The following is a 20,786-nucleotide window of genomic DNA, read 5'->3' as shown; positions in this document are numbered from 1 at the left end:
CAGATCCCTATCAGCAACAATAGATCCCCAGCTATATTAGATACCGCCAGCAGCAAGAGATCCCTTGCTGCAACAATAGAACCTGGGTAAAAAAAATACCCCCACAGTAACAATAAATCAACTCCAGTAACAATAGATGCCCTGAGCAACAATAGATCTCCCTGCCACAATAGATTTCCAAGCAGCCAGCATCAATAGACCCTTCAGTACACCCCAGCACCTCTTGCCATTACATATACTCAGTGCTAAAGGTGCCAGAACTGTGCCAAGTTCCCGCTAAAGAAAAAGCCCTGGCGTTAGATTCAGCACACAAACCTAAAGCTCAAATTGCAAAATAAGGCACTTAGGTTGAAATCCATAGATGGCAAAAGCAAGCACTACCGAATTGCACGTGGTTTGGAAATTGACGCTCAGCGTGCTCTTGGGTGAGAGCAATAATCTGGCAGTTCACAGAGACATTTCTCCAATGTCGGAGATTAAGCTGAGTCAATTTTCTCCATAGGTATTGAATACTCACTTTCCACATGCATTTATCCAAGTAAATTTAGAGTTAAACTTGGCAGTGAAACAAAGCAGAACAAATGAAGTTCTGGCAAACAGAGAGAGATACAAGTAACAGGAGCACAGTGATGTTATTGTAAAGTTCTGTCACTTACTGGTTCCCCTTCTACACATATGTGTCTTCAGTCTCTCCCAGTTCAATAGGAGTCACTTCCACACTGCACTTTCAGTCCATCGTGGCCCTGTGGATAATGTGAACAAGGTACTTCCACTTTTGTGAAAAGTCTGCAATACTTCAGGCTGGTATTGAAGCTGCTTTCAGCTCATTCCAGCTATAGTCCATATGACATGGGGACACATTCAGACGATGCATCCGGATGTGATGACATCATCACGTTGGCGCATTTCGCTTACCAATCATTGCAATCTTCTTCAGGACCTAACCAAACTCTATGAGAGGATGACAGATGCTGTGGCTGGACAGTATGACTGGCTGCAATTTCTTTCAGTGTAGTATGCACATAGGGCTGGCTGCCTAGAAAGTCTTTGTTCTGGAAATGTGTCTCTTGGTGCATACAGTCCTAAACAGAAGTACTGCTGAGTGCACCACCTGGCCCTATCTAGCCACAGCAGCTATCAGCCTCTCATAGAGTTTGACAGGCTGCCAGTGGGGCTGGATGGTACATCTGTTCCCTCCACCCAAGGCTGAACAAAGAAACTCCATGCTCCCCACACTGAGGTGCTCTATAGGAAGGACCAGAGCCGCCTCTATATTTTGAGAAGACTGAAGTCTTTTAACATTTGCCAGATGATGCTGAAGATGTTTTATGAGCCTGTGGTGGCCAGCGCTCTCCTTTATGCTGTGGTATGCTGGGGAGCTTTGCACATCTAGAGTGACATTTTTGTCCCTTCTTCTTTGCAAAAGAGCTCAAGCTCTGTCAGATTGGATAGAAAGCATCTATGAACAGCAATTTTCAAATCTTGCTGCAGATTCTCAATTGGATTAAGGTCTGGACTTTGACAGGGTCATTCCAACACATGAATATGCTTTGATCTAAACCATTCCATTGTATCTCTGGCTGTATGTTTAGGGTTGTTGTCCTGCTGCAAGGTGAACCTCCACCCCAGTCTCAAGTAGTTTGCAGACTCTAAGATTTTCTTTTAAGATATTTGGCTCCATCCATCTTCCCATCAACTCTGACAAGCTTTTCTGTCCCTGCTAAAGAAAATGGTGTGTTCAGGGTGATGTGCAGTGTTCGTTTTCTACCATACATACCGCTTTGCTTTTAGGCCAAAAAGTTAAATTTGTGTCTCAACTGAACAGAGCACCTCCTTCCACATGTTTTCTGTGTCCCCCACATGGCTTCTCGCAAACTGCAAATGGGACTTCTTATGGCTTTCTTTCAACAATGGCTTTCTTCTTTTCACTCTTCCATAAAGGCCAAATTTGTGGCGGGCATGACTAATAGTTGCAGTGTGGAGAGATTCTCCCACCTAAACTGTGCATAGGCCTCTTGGCTGCTTCTCTGATTAATGCTATCCTTGCCTGGCCTGCCAATTTAGGTGGATGGCCATGTCTTGGTAGGTTTGCAGTTGTACCATACACTTTCCAATTTCAGATGATGGATTAAACAGTGCTTCCATGAGATGTTCAAAGCTTAGGATATTTTTTTTATAACCTAATCTGGGTTTAAACTTCTCCACAACTTATCCCTGACCTGTCTGATGTGTTGATTGGCCTTCATGATGCTCTTTGTTCATTGAGGTTCTCTAACATAGCTCTGAGGGCTTCACAGAACATCTGTATTTATACTGAGATTAAATCACACAGAAGTGTTTAATAATTAGGTGACTTCTGAAGAAACTTGGTGCCACTAGATTTTAGATAGGGCTATCAGAGTAAAGGGGGCTGAAAATAAATGTATGCCGCACTTTTCAGATATTTATTTGTAAAAATAAAATTGAAAACCACTTATCATTTTCCTTCTACTTCACAATTATGTACCACTTTGTGTTGGTCTATCACATAAAATCCCAATAAAGTATATTTATGTTTTTGATTGTAACAAGACAAAATGTGGAACCATAGAGGGGTATGAATATTTTTTCGAGGCACTGTTCATAAAATATGTCTCTTTCAGATGGGCGCTCTGGAGGTAGTAAAAACAAGCAGCTGAGCCATGATCTTACTACTCCCTGGCTGCCCACCCGAAATGTAAAACAGCAATTGGACAGGGCTGTTCACATGCCATAGCCACCATGCTTTGCTCTGTGACTGCATATTTTTAACTTGGGATGCAGAGTTTGACACTGTTTGTCAGACTCAACCATTGAGTTCATTGGGGCTGCACCACAAGCATGCATGTGATTGTGGTGTGGTAGTGTGGCATTATAGGGTAAATCAGGCGGTGAGGAATAGATGTAATGCCTCCTCACCACCTCTCAAATGCCCTCTGAAAAACACTGTGACCGAGGAGAGAGCTTGGGATTGGTACAGCAGGGATTTGCAGGGATATGCAGATCCTGACCTGGAGTGAAGAACAGGTGCATGGCTTCTGGGGTTTGTACCATGCAGGCGCTAACACAGGAAGAACTTGGCTGGGTAGTAGAGTGGTGGGAGATTTATTATAATGAAAATAATCCAACACGTATTGTCCTTTGTATAAATGACTGATCGGTCTTCTGACTTTGTTTTCATTTAAAGGATCCTAAACATTACAGAGGAAATTGGATTCAAAATGAATTTTCCTGGGGATAGTGCAAATGTCACTTCTGATTCTATGGCTTTACTAGTATCGAATGTTAACTTCAGTAGTTTTCAAGACCATTATTTCACTGTAACATCTTATCAGCAAGCACAGAACATAGAGGTATGGTCGCTGCTGCCCTAGCTTGCAAATAACATCTTCATAGCCTGTTTTCACCTAACTCAGGTTACCTGACAATCTGTCTTCATTATGTTGCAAACTTGTTGAACTCTATAGTAAAGCACCAGTCCTATGGCAGAAGAGGGTAGAGGATAGCGGGACCTGGCAGATGTGATTAAAGGTTGTTTAAACAGGCAGAGAGGTGCATTACTGGCCTTTCCAAAAAAATTGAAGAGAGAATGATTTATTGTTTAATTTATTGATCTCATAGAATCCCTGTGAAAAAATGATATCCATGGCTCATAGTACATTAGAATGATCCGTAGGAATGGTGCATATATAATACAGCCCTCAAAAATTCCACTCGCCTGTTCACATTTAGCGAGTGGATTTTGAGGGCTGGTGAGCTATTGGCTGCCTGGGAGCAGGGGGGGGGGGGGGGGAGCCACGCCGGCAACCTGGGTGTATATATATAATTTTTTTCCTTTTTTTATCTGAATATAGATCTACGTTTGTCCCAAGCATGTTTGCTTCCACTTATTGTTGACTGACTCATTACCTCTACTCTTTCAGTAAAATACTTTCTCAGATTAGTTTTGAACTTTCCTCCTGCTAGTTTGAGTTCATTGGCCAATACTGTACTCCCAATATTGTACTCTATGAAGGGATTCCTTTTTTCCTAGGTGCAAAAATAGGACAAATGGAAATATATAAATACTGACCCGGTATTGAAAGCTCAGTTCATCATAAGTGCATCCAAATTTTAAAAACAAAACCATAGATGGCCCTGGGGTGGTAAACAGCAGGGTGGAGAGGGTTGCGCTGCTCTGTGCCTCCGCAGCGGCCCAGAATTCTCCACCCTGCTGTTTACCACACCAGGGCCATCTATGGTTTTGTTTTTAAAATTGGGATGTACTTATGAGTGGGGACAGTTTTTAACGGGGGGGGGGGGGGTTAAATGTCCTTTAAGCCTAAGTTACCTGGTGAATCTTGGTCCTTACCATTGAACAGCAGTTCTCCTGTGGTGACTTTGTGGGCACATTTAATGGCCAGTCACTATAGGAAGGTACCTCCAACCCCGCTGCCACATCCACGACCGGAGCGGCTGAGTGGAGGTTGCACTCTCTTTCTATAGGTGGGTCCCTCTTATTTGAGAGTTCCTGACAACCACTAGTTTGATGCTGGGGAACCTGGAATATCAGTACGCACAAGTAAGATTGCTTTCATGGAGTTATTTTGTTTTCTTTTGTTTTCTTTATATTCCAGATTTGTGTGCATATGTGAAGTTGTAGAAATATATGTGTTCCTGGTGGCACAATATTAGCAATCTTTGCATGTAAAAGTTCATTTTGTGTTATTTTTCTTTTCTGAAAACTAAAATAAAGAATATATTTAAAAAAAGGAGCACTACATTGGTCCAAATATTTTAATTTCATTGTAGTACATATGGAAGGTACAAGCCAAATTGCTTCAGGGTTTTAAGTGTCATCTTTCACCTGGGTGTGATATTTGTTGAACATTTGAATGAACTGAGTTTAAAACGTTTACACTTTGAAACTTTTAAATTTTACTTGCATCAATCCAGTCCAATTTAACCAGATATTAAGCCCCAGCGGTGGCTTGATTTTCTCACAAGTACAATGATGAAATAAAAGTATTCATTCTCTCAGCCATTGGCAGGTCTCTATTTCTCTCCTCAAACAGTTCCATGTTTTCTTTTCCCTCCTTTTTTGTGTAGAGAATATTGTTGGAGCCAATAGACAATATAAACAGATGTCTATAAAAGTAATTTCTTCCAACAGATCATATCGGAAAAACCTCCAATTGACAACGTTGTTGTCTCCATATATCTGCCTGAAGCAATAGGAGAGGAAGCTGGATTAGAAGCCTCTAAATTGCAGTTCACCTTTTTAGGAAGTTTATCACTTTTTCTGGTACATTTGAAAAACTTTTATGTTCAATAAGGCTTTAAACCTAAAGTGAAAGGAAAATGGATTTCCAGAGTAGTTTTAACATAACTTATTTATGCTCATCTGTCTCTCCTTCTATGATGTACTGTATGTAAATCTATCTATCTATCTATCTATCTATCTATCTATCTATCTATCCATCTATCCATCTATCCATCTATCTATCTCTTTCTATCTATCTCTATCTATCTATCTCTATCTATCTATCTATCTCTTTCTATCTATCTATCTCTTTCTATATATCTATCTCTATCTATCTCTTTCTATCTATCTATCTCTTTCTATCTATCTCTATCTATCTATCCATCTATCTATCTATCCATCTATCTATCTATCTATCTATCTATCTATCTATCTATCTATCTATCTATCTATCTATCTATCTATCTATCTATCTATCTATCTATTTCTGTCTATCTATCTATCTATCTATTTCTGTCTATCTTATGTGGTTTAAGATGTTCTGCTCTGTCTTAATATTATTTTGACATTCTGAAAAAAATCCTCTTAAATTAATAAAATATGAGTATATTTTAATAGTATTTTTTCAAACTGGGCATTCTATAATTAGCTTAACATTTGATATAGCCAGCATGATTCTATGTATCTACCTATCTACAGTATCTATATATCTATCTACAGTATCTATCTATCTATTCTTAACATGTTATATATATATATATATATATATATATATATATATATATATATATATATATATATATATATATATATATATATATATATATAGGGCTTTTTTCAGCAGGAACACGGGGAATGCAATTCCCTGGCACCTCCAACACTGACTGTATGTAATGGTAAGGGGTGCTGGGGTGTGCTGCAGGGTCTATTGATACTGGCTGCTAAGAGATCTATTCTACCTGGAGAGGATCTATTTTTGCAGGGGGGTCTTTTCTTAATGGTGGGAGATCTATTGTTGCTGGGGGTGGGTCTTATATCGCTGAGGGGTCAGTTATGGCTGGTAGAGATCTACTGTTGAGGGAGGGGACTATTGTTTCTGTCTGCTGGAAAGTCTATTGATGCTGGCTTTGAGGAGATCTGTTGTTGCTGCCGGGGGATTTTGTTTCGGGTGGCCCATTGTTAATGGGGGGGGGGGGTCTATTGTTGCTAGAGGAGGCTTTATTGTTACTGGCTACAGGGGATCAATTATACTGCTTTTCTTGTTATCATTAACAAATTCCATACAAATTACTTATCACTACAAAATTATATTTGGTTCTGTATTCTCTAAAAGGGCAGTAATGGGAGGTAGGTAGAGGGTGCTCTGAGGTGGGTGGAGGTGGAAAAAAGGGGTGACTCAGAAAGGGGTAGTTCCGGCACCTATTATCTGAGAAAAAAAGCCCTGTGTATATGTATGTATGTATATATCTATCTATCTATCTATCTATCTATCTATCTATCTATCTATCTATCTATCTATCTATCTATATATATATATAGATATAGATATATATATATATATATATATATATATATATATATATATATATATATATATATATATATATATATATATATATATATATATATATATATATATATATATATTATGCACACATGCAAAGATTTACAACTTATTCATGTTTATCATTTACTAATGTCTGTTTGTAGGATTACACCTTTGGCAATTACAAATTAAACACCTACGTCATCAGTGCCACTGTAGAAGGAGTTACCATACAGAAATTAGACCAGCCAGTTAGAATCAAGCTACAGCACATTGTTGACAACACGGTAAGTTACAGTACCATTAGGCTATATTACATATGTAGCAGCTCTGAGGTTAAAGTGCAGCTAAACTTAAAGTGTTACTAAACCCACAATAGTAGAAGCAGTATGTATATGCAGTAAAGCATGCTTGTTATACTCACTGTGGAACCTAAGGGGGTAATCCTCTGCATTGCGTAAAAAGGCTATTTCATCCTGTATGCACAGATCCTCCTCTTCTTTCACTGACTCCAAAACATGTCCGGATAAGACAGAGTTACTGGAGTCAGAGTGCACATGCTCAGTTTGGTGTGTATTGCTAAAGAGTTTTTTTTTTCTCTGGGAGAGTGCATGTGATCAGCACAGGGTCAATCAGCACTGTCTGGACAGAAGGTCAGGGGTCCTGGATCCTGATAGGACAGCCAGTGCAGTATGAAAACAAGCTTTAACCACACACTCATAGAAGTCACAAGACTGCAATATAGTGATGATGAGAAAAGGTATTTAGCCGCTTATGTTTACTAAAATAATTGCATTTCCACGTTCTGTGTACCGTGAGAGATCAGATATAGTGAATGGGTTTAGTAACACTTTAAGTAACAAAAAACTGCTAATCGGCAGATTTGTATTGCAGAATTGCAGAAGAGATGTGCTATATCTCATCTGCAATAACAAATATTTACCTGCCTTCACACCGTCTTCTATTGAACGTGCATTGGGCTCCGCATGTGTAGCTTGGCGTGCATTTCCGGCACACGCCAGTTGTACCAGCATGACAGAATTCAGCGTACATGAGCAGGATGGATCATTCACTGAATTGTTTAATCAGGAGGCTGAAAACCTGACACCTAGAAGTAGCCGGGCAGGAGATGACAGCTGCTGCAAGGGATTTAACTGCTGCATTGCTAGAATGAGTCTCTGTTTCTCACAGATGAGTGTTATATCTCAACTTCAAATGGTACATTTCTCTGTTCTTCTCATTAGACAATTTAAAAAAACCTCAGGCCGCGTACACACGGGCGGACTGTCTGACGGACTTGGTCCGCTGAAACGTGTTTCAGCGGACAGTCCGCTCGTGTGTGGGCTTCAGCGGACTTTTTCAGCGGACAGTCTGGCGGACTAAGTCTTTCGGAATTTCCGTAATATTGTCCGTCCAACTTTGGTTTCAGCGGACAGTCCGCTCGTGAGTAGGCAAGTTGGACGGACTAAGTATGGCGCATGCTCAGAAAGGATTTACACGGCCGAAGGTTGCATTGCAGTGTATTGGACGTCATATTTCTAGTCCCATCGTACGTGCCGTACACGTCATCGTGCAAGCTTTCAGCGGACTGTCTGTTCATCGTGTGTGGTCAAGTCCGTTCATTCAAAAGTAGGACGGACTGTCTGTCGGATTGTCTGACGGACTTAGTTGGCCAGACAGTCCGCCCGTGTGTACGCGGCCTCACAGTTATTGCCAGTTAGGATCTAGCTGCATTTTAAAGTAAATACAGCGCCTTGAAAAAAGTATTCATACCCCTTGAAATTTTCCACATTATGTCATGTTACAACCAAAAACATGAATTTACAGTATTTTATTTGTATTTTATGTGATAGACCAACACAAAATGGCACATAATTGTGAAGTGGAAGGAAAATGATAAATGGTTTTCGAATTTTTTTTACAAATGAATATCTGAAAAGTGGCATGCATTTGTATTCAGGCCCCCCGAGTCAATACTTTGTAGAACCACCTTTCGCTACAATTACAGCTGCAAGTCTTTTTGGGGATGTCTCAACCAGCTTTGCACATCTAGAGAGTGAAAAATTTGCCCATTTTTCTTTGCAAAATAGCTCAAGCTCTGTCAGATTGGATGGAGAGTGTCTGTGAACAGCAAATTTCAAGTCTTGCTAAAGATTCTCAATTGGATTTAGGTCTGGACTTTGACTGGGACATTCTAACACATGAATATGTTTTGGTTTAAAGAATTCCATTGTAGCTCTGTCTGTATGTTTAGAGTTGTGGTCCTGCTGGAAGGTTAACCTCCTCCAAAGCCTCAAGTCTTTTGCAGACTCTAACAGGTTTTCTTTTAACCTGGCTCACGCAGATATACTCCGGCAGAATGGCTCTCCTGGGCGAAATCCCATATATATATATATATATATATATATATATATATATAGAGCCACCAGAGGGCGTGCAAGCACTGTCGCATGCACGCACGTGCGCCCACTGCTCAGCGGGGGACCCGATGCGTGTGGCTGGCGGGCACAATCACCGCCGGCCACAATCGATCGCGTGCGCACACAAATCCCTGTGCTGTCAGAGGAGAGGAGACAGATTGTGTGTTCCTATAAAGTAGAAACAGCGATCTGTCATCTCTCCTAGTTAGTCCCATCCCCACACAGTTAGAACACAGTGAGGAAACATGCAGTTAACTCCTTGATCACCCCTTAGTGTTAACTCATTCCCTGCCAGTGACATTTACACAGTAATCAATGCATATTTATAGATAATAAATATCTATAAATATCAATGGTCCCAAGCATGTGTGAAAAGTGTCCGATCTGTCAGCCGCAATGTTGCAATATCGCTAAAATCGCAGATCACTGCCATTACTAGAAAAAAAGTGTTAAAAAATAAAAACGCCTCAAAAATGCAAGAAATCTTATTGCTATTTTTTTTTTTTTTTTACCAAAAATATGTAGAATACATATTGGCCTAAACTGATGAAGAATTTTTTTTTTAAATTTGGGGAATATTTATAATAGCAAATAGTAAAAAAAAATGTTTTTTAAAAATTGTCATTCTTTTTTTTTGTGTATAGCGCAAAAAATAAAAACCGCAGAAATGATCAAATACCACCAAAATAAAGCTCTATTTGTGGGAAAAAAAGACACAAATTTTGTTTGGGTACAGCATTGCACGACCGTGCAAATGTCAGTTAAAGAGTAACAGTGCCAAATTGTAAAAAGTGCTCTGGTCAGGAAGGGGGTAAAATCTTCCGGGGCTGAAGTGGTTTAAAATTGCCCTGTATTTGACTCTATCCATCTCCCCAACAACTCTAACCAGCTTTTCTGTCCCTGCTAAAAAAAATGGTGTGTTCAGGGTGATATACAGTGTTAGTTTTCCACCACACATAGCGTTTTACTTTTAGGTCAAAAAGTTCAATTTGGGTCTCATCTGACCAGAGCACCTTCTTCCACCTGTTTGCTGTGTCCCCCACATGGCTTCTAACAAACTGCAAAATGGACTTTCAACAATGGCTTTCTATTTGTCACTCTTCCATAAAGGCCAGATTTGTGGAGTGCACAACTAATAGTTGTCCTGTGGACAGATTCTCCCACCTGAGCTGTGGATCTCTGCAGCTCCTCCAGAGTTACCATGGGCCTCTTGGCTGCTTCTCTGATTAATGTTCTTCTTGCCCGGCCTGTCAGCTTAGGTGGTGTCTTGGTTGACTTGAAGCTCTGCCATACTACTTTCCATTTTCGGATGATGAATTGAACAGTGCTCCTTGAGATGTTCAAAGCTTGGGATATTTTTTTATAACCTAACCCTGCTTTAAACGTCACCCCGACTTTATCCCTGACCTGTCTGGTGTGTTGCTTGGCTGTTTGTTCACCAAAGTTCTCTAACAAACCCCTGAGGGCTTTATAAAACAGCTGTATTTATACTGAGATTAAATTACACACAGGGGGACTCTATTTACTAATTAGGCAACGTCTCAAGGCAATTGGTTCCAGTAGAATTTAGCTAGGGGTATCAGAGTAAAGGGGGCTTAATACAAATGCACACCACACTTTTCAGATATTTATTTGTAAAAAAATATTGAAAACCATTCATCATTTTGATTCCACTTCACAATTATGTGCCACTTGTGTTGGTCGATTACATAAAATCCCAATAAAATACATTTATGTTTTTGGTTGTAACATGACAAAATGTGGAAAATTTCAAGGGGTGTGAATACTTTTTCCAATGCACTATATGCCTGGGAGAAATCCTGGAGTTGCCATTGCAGACCTTTTCAAATGTTGGTTGCCTGGTTATATTTCTGTGTCACTGACACAGAACCAATATGTAGCTCAGGAATTCTGCATATTTGCTCTAAACCAGCGACCCAAGGTATTGGAGCAAGAGCATCAGCATGACCGCTAGGAAACTAGAATTTTAAAAAGGAGACGTCAGCCATGACAACCTTCAGGGCAGAATAATTAACACTATATACTTTAAAAACAAAAGTGAGAATTATATAGATAGAATTATATAGATAAGGAGAGCTACAGTGTGCCACTTGTATTTCACAAAGGTCTCTGCTGTCTCTAATGCTCTATCCCTGGTTACTAATGTATCCTTTTCAATTACTGTATATTGTTTATTTAGGAGATGCGTCCAGTAAAGTGCGTATTTTGGGACATCACTAAAAACGGTAAGTGAAAAAGTTCTAACTCCTTTAGATCAAGGATTTCCATGACTGGCAAGAACAATTGTTTTAATAAATAAATCAATGGATTTATAACCCATGAACTCTTTTAAACCATATTTTATCTATTGGATTATAAAGGCAAACAGACAGATTATGCAGCTGTACTAGTAGAGTTTCTAATGAATACAGTACAGTGTAGTCTTTTTAGAAAAAAATAAAATCTGAAATGCTATCGGCTTAGTGGTTAGGACTTCTGCCCTGCAGCACTGAGGTCCTCGGTTTGAATCCTAGATAAGGCACTATCTCCATAGAGTTTGTATGTTCTCCCTCTCCTTGTGTTAGTTTGCTCCCAGCTTTTAAGTTTCTTGAGGGTAGGGACTATTGTGAATATTGTGAATGTGATGTATGGAAATTGCTGTATTGCTGTATAAATTGACGGTGCAATAAAAATGTCTGTGATAAATGAATTAACTAAATACTTTTAGCATTTTAGCATCCTCTTGTAAGGGAATATGTCTTAGGACGCCCACAATTGACAATGATCTGCTTATTCGATTATTGTGTCTTTTCTTCCTGGTGCAGATAATATAGGTGGATGGAATGAATCTGGCTGTTCAGTGGATAGCACAGATGTTGATTTCACTTCGTGTAACTGCTCTCACCTTACTCACTTTGGGGTTCTTCTTGTAAGTATACACAGATGTATAGTTTTTGTAGCATGTTGTATGGACTATTATGATCACTTAATGGATATCGAAACCTAAACAAATAAATTAAAAAAAAGTTATATATTGCAGCTTACATGTCCTTACATGTGGGTGCCCCATTGAGACAGTCTTACATGGATCAAACTTAATCTACTTTAGCAGGGACTGGCTGAATTGTGATCCATATCCAATGGTCAGGCTGGTCTATTGGACTTGTGTACAACCAGCCCATTGGGATTTTCTTGAATGACCAGTGCCATTGGCTATAGCTGGAAACATTGATCATTGTACTCTGACAGTGGGAAAGTCTCCCCACTGCTGTATAAAATCACAGTGGGAGGATTTCCCCATACACATCAAATGAGTATGGATGGGTCGAACAGACCCCTGTTCAGTTTGCACCAGAACTTCCGAACACCGCAAAAGTTCAGTCCCGAATAACAAACCCCATTAAACTCAATGGGACCCGAATGTCAAAAATCAATAGTGCCCATTTTGAAGGCTTATATGCAAGTAATTGGGCATACAATGGTTATAGAGGTCCGGGTCCTGCCTTGGGGGACATGTATTAATAAAAAAAAAAAGTTTGTAAAAAACGTAATTTTTAAGTGAGCAGTGATTTTTTGATTTTTAAAATGAAAGCATTAAAATAAAGAAAATCCTTGCAATATAGGGCCTGGGGGGTCCCCTTAGTCTACCTGTAAAGTGGAAGATCTGTACAATGTCTAGAATCTGCTGCATCAATAATTGCATTTATAAAGCCAAAAAAAAAGTTAATTTTCAATGCAAGCTGCCTTTATTTTGCTCAGCAAGAGCTGGGGAGCCAGTGTGAATGATGAGGCCATAATGTAGTGCACTGGGAACAAGAGTAGAGATTTTTTGGATACATTTTGGTGTCACTTTGACTTTGGATAGAAGTAACACTTGCGTAAAAATTGGTCTTTGGGTGTCGGTGGTGCCTTCCCACCGTAACCCTATAGAGATAATCTTGATGAAAGTAAGAATTGGCCTTGCTGTAAAAAATTGCAATGATATGCACCTGTCAAAGATCTTCTGCCCTCTCTGTGGGGACAAGATGAGTTCTGAGACCTTCTCTGCTGTAGATGTGCTGAAAAAGGCCCAGATAGCTTTTGGGGAGTGGGCCAGGAGATAACAGCTGCAGAATGTGAAGAAATAGGGGGGCTTCTCTCTACTCTTTCTTGATGTTAGCCTCCTTGAGGTTGTGCCACCTCACCTTCAGTTTCCTCCTCTGCTCTATCTGGCACCCAAGTTGCATTAGTGACCTCATCATCATCCCCATCTCCTCCATTTTCATCATTACCACTGGAGACAACTTGGCGACATGCTGCGGCTTGGGGTACATGAATGCCAATTTGTCTACCAGTGTTCCTCCCTCTCTCTAGGCTCTTGTTCCTGTCATCCTCAACCTCAGAACCAACATCTGAATCCAGTAATGGCTGTCCATCATCAAGGAGCAAGTGGATGATGCTGCGTTCAAATAACTCAGCTGACTCATCAATGGCTGATTTTGGGGCTATGGCAGGAATAGATGTGGACAAAGTCAGGTTTATCTACCCTGGCAACTGCAGGGGACTGCACACTTGTCTCTGCTTGCGTGACAGAGAATGGGGAGGATAAGGAAGGTTTAGTAAGCCAGTCCACCACCTCCTCTGCATGCTGTGGCTGGATAGCACGGGCAAACTTACTAAAGAGAGGAAAATTATGCCATGCCTGAGGAGTGACCACCGTGTCCTCCTTTGCCTGTGGACACATTTGTTGCTGGCCCCCCTGCCAAGGGAACGTCTGCCTCTCCTTGTTGGTCCTCCCAGACATTATTTGAATGGAGGGGGCTGTGCTTATCAGCAAATGTAAAGAAGAAGAAGTTTAAATCTGTACATAGATGCACTTTAACCACTTAACAACCGCCCATTGCCGATTAACGGCTTCAGGGCGGTTGTTTAACTCTGAGAGGCCGTTAATTAACGGCCTCCCAGAATTCTGCTCTCGCGTGCCCCCTGGGGCGCGCACACGAGATCATCCGTGACCGCCGGGTCCACTGCATCACGGATCACGGTAAACGGCCGCTCGTTGCGGCCGTTTACCACGTGATCGCTCCGTCAAATGACGGAGTGATCACTTGTAAACAAACCAGCGTCATCTTATGACGCCGGTTCCTCCCTCCCCCTCTCTGTACCGATCGGTACAGCGGAGGGGAAAGAGATCGGTGTCAGCAGTGATGTGGGCTGCATCTGCAGTGCCCACATCGCTGCTCACCGAATTTAACCCCTCGATTCCTTGCCAATACTCTGCAATACCCAACAATACTCTGCAGTACCCTGCCATTACTCTGCAGTACCCCCCATTACTCTGCAGTACCCTGCCATTACTCTGCAGTACCCCCCATTACTCTGCAGTACCCCCCCCATTACTCTGCAGTACCCCCCAATACTCTGCAGTACCCGCCATTACTCTTCAGTACCCCGCCATTACTCTGCAGTACCCTGCCATTACTCTGCAGTACCCCACAATACTCTGCAGTACCCCCCAATACTCTGCAGTACCCTGCCATTACTCTGCAGTACCCGCCATTACTCTGCAGTACCCTGCCATTACTCTGCAGTACCGCCATTACTCTGCAGTACCCCCCAATACTCTGCAGTACCCCCCAATACTCTGCAATACCTGCCAATACCCCGCCAATACCCCACCAATACTCTGCAATACCCTGCCATAAATTGCCATACCCAGCCATACTCGGAGATACCCAGCCATACTCGGTGATACCCTGCAATACCCAGCCATAGACGCCCCCCCCCCCCCACCCCTCACTGCCCTCCGGTGCTTCTACCAACTCGCCAGTACGATCAAAGCCAGAATCTTTTTTTTATTTTTTATTTCAGGCTTCCCAGCCTAGAGGTGAGATGTGGGGTCATATTGACCCCCAGATTTCACTGTAAAGAGGACCTGTCACCCCATATTCCTATTACAAGGGATGTTTACATTCCTTGTAATAGGAATAAAAGTGATCAAAAATTTGATTTTGGGGAAAAAAATGTCAAACTAAAATAAATAAAGTAAAATGAACAATAAAAAAATAAAAATAAATTTTAAAGCGCCCCTATCCCCATGTGCTCGCATGCAGAAGCGAACGCATACGTAAGCCCCGCCCACATATGAAAACAGTGTTCAAACCACACATGTGAGGTATCGCCGCGAACGTTAGAGCGAGAGCAATAATTCTAGCCCTAGACCTCCTCTGCAACTCAAAACATGTAACCAGTAAAAAAAAATTAAAGCGTCGCCTATGGGGATTTTTTAAGTAGCAACGTTTGGCGCCATTCCACGGGCATGTGCAATTTTGAAGAGTGACATGTTCAATATCTATTTACTCAGCATAACTTCATCTTTCACTTTATGCAAAAATTGGGCTAACTTTACTGTTTTTTTTGGTTTTTTTAAGCACAAAACTGTTTTTTCCCCCAAAAAACACGTTCGAAAAATTGCTGCGCAAATACCGTGTGAGATAAAAATTTGCAACGACCACCATTGTATTCTCCAGGGTCTTTGCTAAAAAAAAATATATAATGTTTTGGGGTTCTCTGTAATTTTTTAGCAAATAAATGATGATTTTTACATGTAGGAGAGAAATGTCAGAATTGTCCTGGGTGCTCCGGAAAGCCTGATGGCGCTCCCTGCATGTTGGGCCTCTGTATGTGGCCACACTGTGTAAAAGTCTCACACATGTGGTATCGCCGTACTCGGGAGTAATAGCAGAATGTGTTTTGGGGTGTAATTTGTGGTATGCATATGCTGTGTGTGAGAAATAACCTGATAATATGACAATTTTGTGGAAAAAAAAAAGGAAAAAAAATCTTGATTTTGCAAAGAATTGTGGGAAAAAATTACAACTTCAAAAAACTCATCATGCCTCTTACTAAATACATTGGAATGTCTTCTTTCCAAAAAAGGGTCATTTGGGGGGTATTTGTACTTTTCTGGCATGTTAGGGTCTCAAGAATTGAAATAGGCCTTCAGTCCTTCAGGTGTGATCAATTTTTAGATATTGGCACCATAGCTTGTGGACTCTATAACTTTCACAAAGACCAAATAATATCCACCAATTTGTACTTATTCTTACCAAAGATATGTAGTAGTATAAATTTTGGCCAAAATTTATGAAGAAAAAATTACTAATCTGCTAAATTTTATAACAGAAACGAAGAAAAATTCATTTTTTCGCAGAATTTTCGGTCTTTTTTCTTTTATAGCACAAAAAATTTAAAAACTGAGAGGTGATTAAATGCCACCAAAAGAAAGCTCTATTTGTGTGAAAAAAAGGACAAAAATTTCATATAGGTTCAGTGTTGCATGACTGAGTAATTGTCATTCAAAATGTGAGAGCACCAAAAGCTGAAAATTCGTCTGGTTATTAAGGGTGTTTAAGTGCCCAGTGGTCAAGTGGTTAATCAATGTAAAGAGGTGTTTGGTGCATTTTAATTTGAGTACTTAAGCTACACAGACACAATCCACAGATACACTAAAATATACTGCAATATAATGCGCCAAATGTACAGTGACGCACAAAACTATATGGCGTTAAACTGTCAGTAACGCATGCAAAACGATATGGCATTAAACTGGCAGCAACGCGCACAGAAGTAAATGGCATTAAACTGGCAATAACGCGATCAAATAGACGTGTTGAAATACACAGACGCTATCTGAACTGTCCCTACTCTAGCTATAATGTCAAGATTACTGACACGGTCTCACTACACTGCACTGAAACTATGTGAGCTGTATCTACTCCACACTAATGTATGAATGACACAGTCTCACTACACTACAGTGAAACTATCTGAGCTGTCCCTACTCTAGCTGCACACTTTGCAAAGCTGGATGGTCCTCCTCACTACACTCACACTATCCCTAGACTGACACTAAACTAATATTCTACACTGACAATATATAAGCAAAATAGCACAGTAACTAACTGATAGCACTGAACAGAGCCCTGTTCTATGTCTCTCCACGCCAAAATCACACTGAAAATGGCTGCCATTGAAAGAATACTTTTATACTGTGGGGAATGAATGAGCCATGATTGGATAAAGTCATGACAACAGTGTCCAATCATGACTCTGACAGTGCTCTGTGCCTTGATTGGCTGAAGCTTTCACTGCTTTAGCTAATCAAGGCTTGCTTTGCACTGTTCAGCACTGCAATGGATTGTGGTAGGGTGGGCTGAACAAATGGTCGAACTACCTATTTGTTCGGATGTTTGTCAAATGTCCAAACAGCTAAAGTTCAGCACGAACTTATGCTGGGGCCAAACCATTCACCCATCCTTAAGAATTCGATATTTTCTTTAGTTCAACCCACTGGTTGAGCGGAAAAAATGATCAATGTATGAGCTGACTGTAAATAGAATGGCACTCGTGCCTTGGTGTGGTGTGTTTGTATCTGGCCACTGCTGTCTATACTGTTCCCTTGCAAGGGGAAAAAAAAAGTGATGGTTGATTTAAACTAAACAGCACTTGCCCCAACCCATTTCTATGAGATAAAAAGGAGGCCAGCCCATACAGTGGAAGATAAGTCCGGCAATAATCAGAGGGATAGGTCCCCCTTTAAGAGACCTAAAGTATAGTTGACTCTTTTTGCCATACGGCAGAGGAGTTCAACCCATCTGGTGAATGCGGAACCACACAGTGGTGGAATTACAGTCATCTTTGGAGCACGGAGCACCAAGCACTTTGTTTTGCTGCATTTGCACATATCATCACAAGTCACCTTATTATCTAAATCAAGTCACTATTATTAGCCATTTATGTAGCAATACGAGTTATTAATTTATAGTTTGCCACTTGGTTATGTATGTTATTTTTGACAGTGTATCTAGTGCCTAAGTGGAAAAGCTTTTATCTGATAGAAGTGGGGTGGGGCAAGCGCTGTTTAGTTTAAATCAGTCCTTAAAAATGATTGATTTGGTATCTCCAAATCTCCCAATAAGAGAGACATGGGAATAAGGGAGCATGAAATAACAATATGCTTAAAATAAACAATATTTATTAGTCCATAGATAGAATTTGAAAACACTCTGAAAACATGTGAACAATGCTGCCAAGTTTTTTACAACCAGCAGAGCGAAAAGCGGTGATGTGATCAACACATTTCACCCAGATTGGTCTTCAGGATCCACTTGAAGCTCACACAATATATTAACCCAAGATAGCGGATTGTGCATGCGCGAGCGGCACCACGCGCCGTGATTGGCCGCGCAGGCATCGGGGACTTGTCACGTGTCCCAGGTGACTGATAGGGGGAGGGGGCAGGGCTGAGCCCTTCCTGCGCTGAGGGGAAGTGATGTCACCAGCCCAGGCACTGAAGGAGGCAGACTAGTGGGACCCCTAGCAACAGGCATTTAGAGGTGAGTTAAAAAAAAATCCAAATGTTTTTTTTTGTTTTTTTCTGAATTTTTATGATTTTTTTTTTTTCTGTGGAACACCACTTTAAGTTCACCTTTGAAAGCATGTTACAGGTTACACCTATATTTAGTGTGTAAAGTACAACATGCTCCAGCAGTCATTCCCCTATGACAGTGGGGGGTTCCTCTTCCCGCATTAGCTGTCACTTTTCAAAACTGGCACGACATTGCAGGGCTCTGCCAACACAGCTGCATCATTCATTCACGGTGATCTGTGAATGAATATACTACGAGTCCCTTCCACCACGGCAGACGGCTTGTCGTTTTTAAATAACTGAGAATGCACTGGTTCTTCCTGCTCTTTAGTAACTGTCTGCCTGTATGAGTGACATTGCATCTACTGATCATGGGAGCAATGCTCTGCAGCAGTGCAGACTCCTGCGGGAAAAAATAATAAATGCACATTTTTTTTCTGCATTTATTATTTTTTCCCAAAAGGTAAACTGTTTAAAACTGAACTCCAAGCGAATAAAAAAGACAAATTAAAACAGTTCTGTAACAATAAAGCCCCATGCACACTCAGATTTTCTGCTGATTTTTTCCTTCAGATTTACCAAAATCATATAATATGAGGTCAAACCTTAGGAGTTTCAATTTGTATCCAATCAGGCAGGCCCTTGTACTACATAGTTTTGGTAAATCTGAAGACAAAAATCAGCAGAAAATCTGATAGTGTGTATGGGGCTTAATTTTACTTTCAAATGATTTTATAATCAAATGCAAGCAAGTAATTACCAGAATTTGACTCGGTATCAACCTCTAGCAGTCTTTTTTATAGTGTGCACAGCAGAGCTCAGAGAGGGGGAGAGAGAAGCAGCACAAGCAGCCAGTCAAATGTGCTGCAGTGCAAGGAATGTACTAACAGAATGAAAGAGCAGCTGGTTTTATCAGTTGTCTGCTTCTCCTTTCACTGTCCAGTCACAGGGTGGATAAGATCAGTGTTAATTTTGGCAGAAAAATTTGGTTTAGTTTTAGTCTAAGTCTTAAGACTAAAATGGCATTTTAGTTTTAGTCCCATTTTAGTCTTCTGCGGTTGTTTTAGTTTTAGTGGTATTTAGTCGACTAATTCTCCAGTACATTTTAGTCGACTAAAATGTCCTATGTTTTAGTCAACTAAAATCTCCAGTACTTTAACAGGTGCTCCCGCCCTACTGTGAACTCTCAGGTGCTGGCTCTGCACAAGTCTGTAGAAATGAGTAAGCATCAAACGATGTGAAACGCTTTAGCCATTGATCCCTGTTTTGTCCACGTTTTATTTGACTGTTATGTTGGATTTTATTCAATTTTTCACAATAAAGATGTATTTTCTACTGAGTGCGGCAGTTCAGGACCATCTTGTTTCTAAAATCTCCAGTAGATTTTAGTTGTCTAAAATCTAACAGGTGTAATTAAATTGTAATGCATTAGTTAACATTTCTCTACAATTTCCAAACTCATTATATACTGCTGGAGAGAAAAATCGAATATGTTATTTATTATGGCATTGAGCTATGAACATGCACTACAGACCAGTGTTGATTTTGAAGTCAAATTTCAATTAAGTTTTAGTCTTAGTTTTTTGATTAAAATGGCATTTTAGTTTTAGTCGTATTTTAGTAGACTAAAATAGTATTCATTTAGTCGACTAAAATGTTTTAGTTGACTAAATTAACACTGGGTAAGATGCCTGTAAGTCAGGGATCTGCAATTAGCGGACCTCCAGCTGTTGCAAAACTACAAGTCCCATCATACCTCTGCCTCTGGGTGTCATGCTTGTGGCTGTCAGAGTATTGCTATGACTCATGGGACTTGTAGTTCTGCAACAGCTGGAGGTGCGCTAATTGCATATGCTGTAAGTGAAAGGGAAACGTCATGGAGAAAGATCAGGTCACCTGCCCTGACAGACTGTGCTATGTCACTTATGGAGAGTAATAAAAGCACATTTAAGCCTTTATTATACCCATATATCAGCTGTCATTTTATATGTTTATGTCGGTTAGACAATACAAGCTGACCTTGTAGGATGCCATAGGAACACAAACACATTTGTTTCCTCCAGTTATTAGGAATGAAGGCCAACGTTGCACAAAGAATTCATACAACTCCATTTTTAGTGATCTGTAAATGACCTCTAGTGGTACAAGATG

The 20,786-nt window shown here is 40.5% G+C and overlaps 1 protein-coding gene across 1 annotated transcript in view; it reads left to right on the top strand.

Annotated features, from left to right (window-relative positions):
• The window catches only part of ADGRG4 (adhesion G protein-coupled receptor G4), a 215,969-nt gene that overhangs the window by 147,346 nt on the left and 47,837 nt on the right, over window positions 1-20,786 (top strand). Inside the window, exons 14-18 of the mRNA XM_077490427.1 lie at window positions 3,206-3,371; window positions 5,171-5,302; window positions 6,971-7,093; window positions 11,427-11,472; window positions 12,052-12,155. Coding sequence (XP_077346553.1) covers window positions 3,206-3,371; window positions 5,171-5,302; window positions 6,971-7,093; window positions 11,427-11,472; window positions 12,052-12,155 — 571 coding nt within the window. The remainder of the gene's footprint in view (window positions 1-3,205; window positions 3,372-5,170; window positions 5,303-6,970; window positions 7,094-11,426; window positions 11,473-12,051; window positions 12,156-20,786) is intronic.

Source organism: Lithobates pipiens, unplaced genomic scaffold (assembly GCF_037356315.1).
Source record: "Lithobates pipiens isolate NorthernLeopardFrog02 unplaced genomic scaffold, aLitPip1_a1.2 Scaffold_1, whole genome shotgun sequence".
Taxonomy (NCBI): domain Eukaryota; kingdom Metazoa; phylum Chordata; class Amphibia; order Anura; family Ranidae; genus Lithobates; species Lithobates pipiens.
This window is presented reverse-complemented; position numbering and strand designations above follow the sequence as displayed.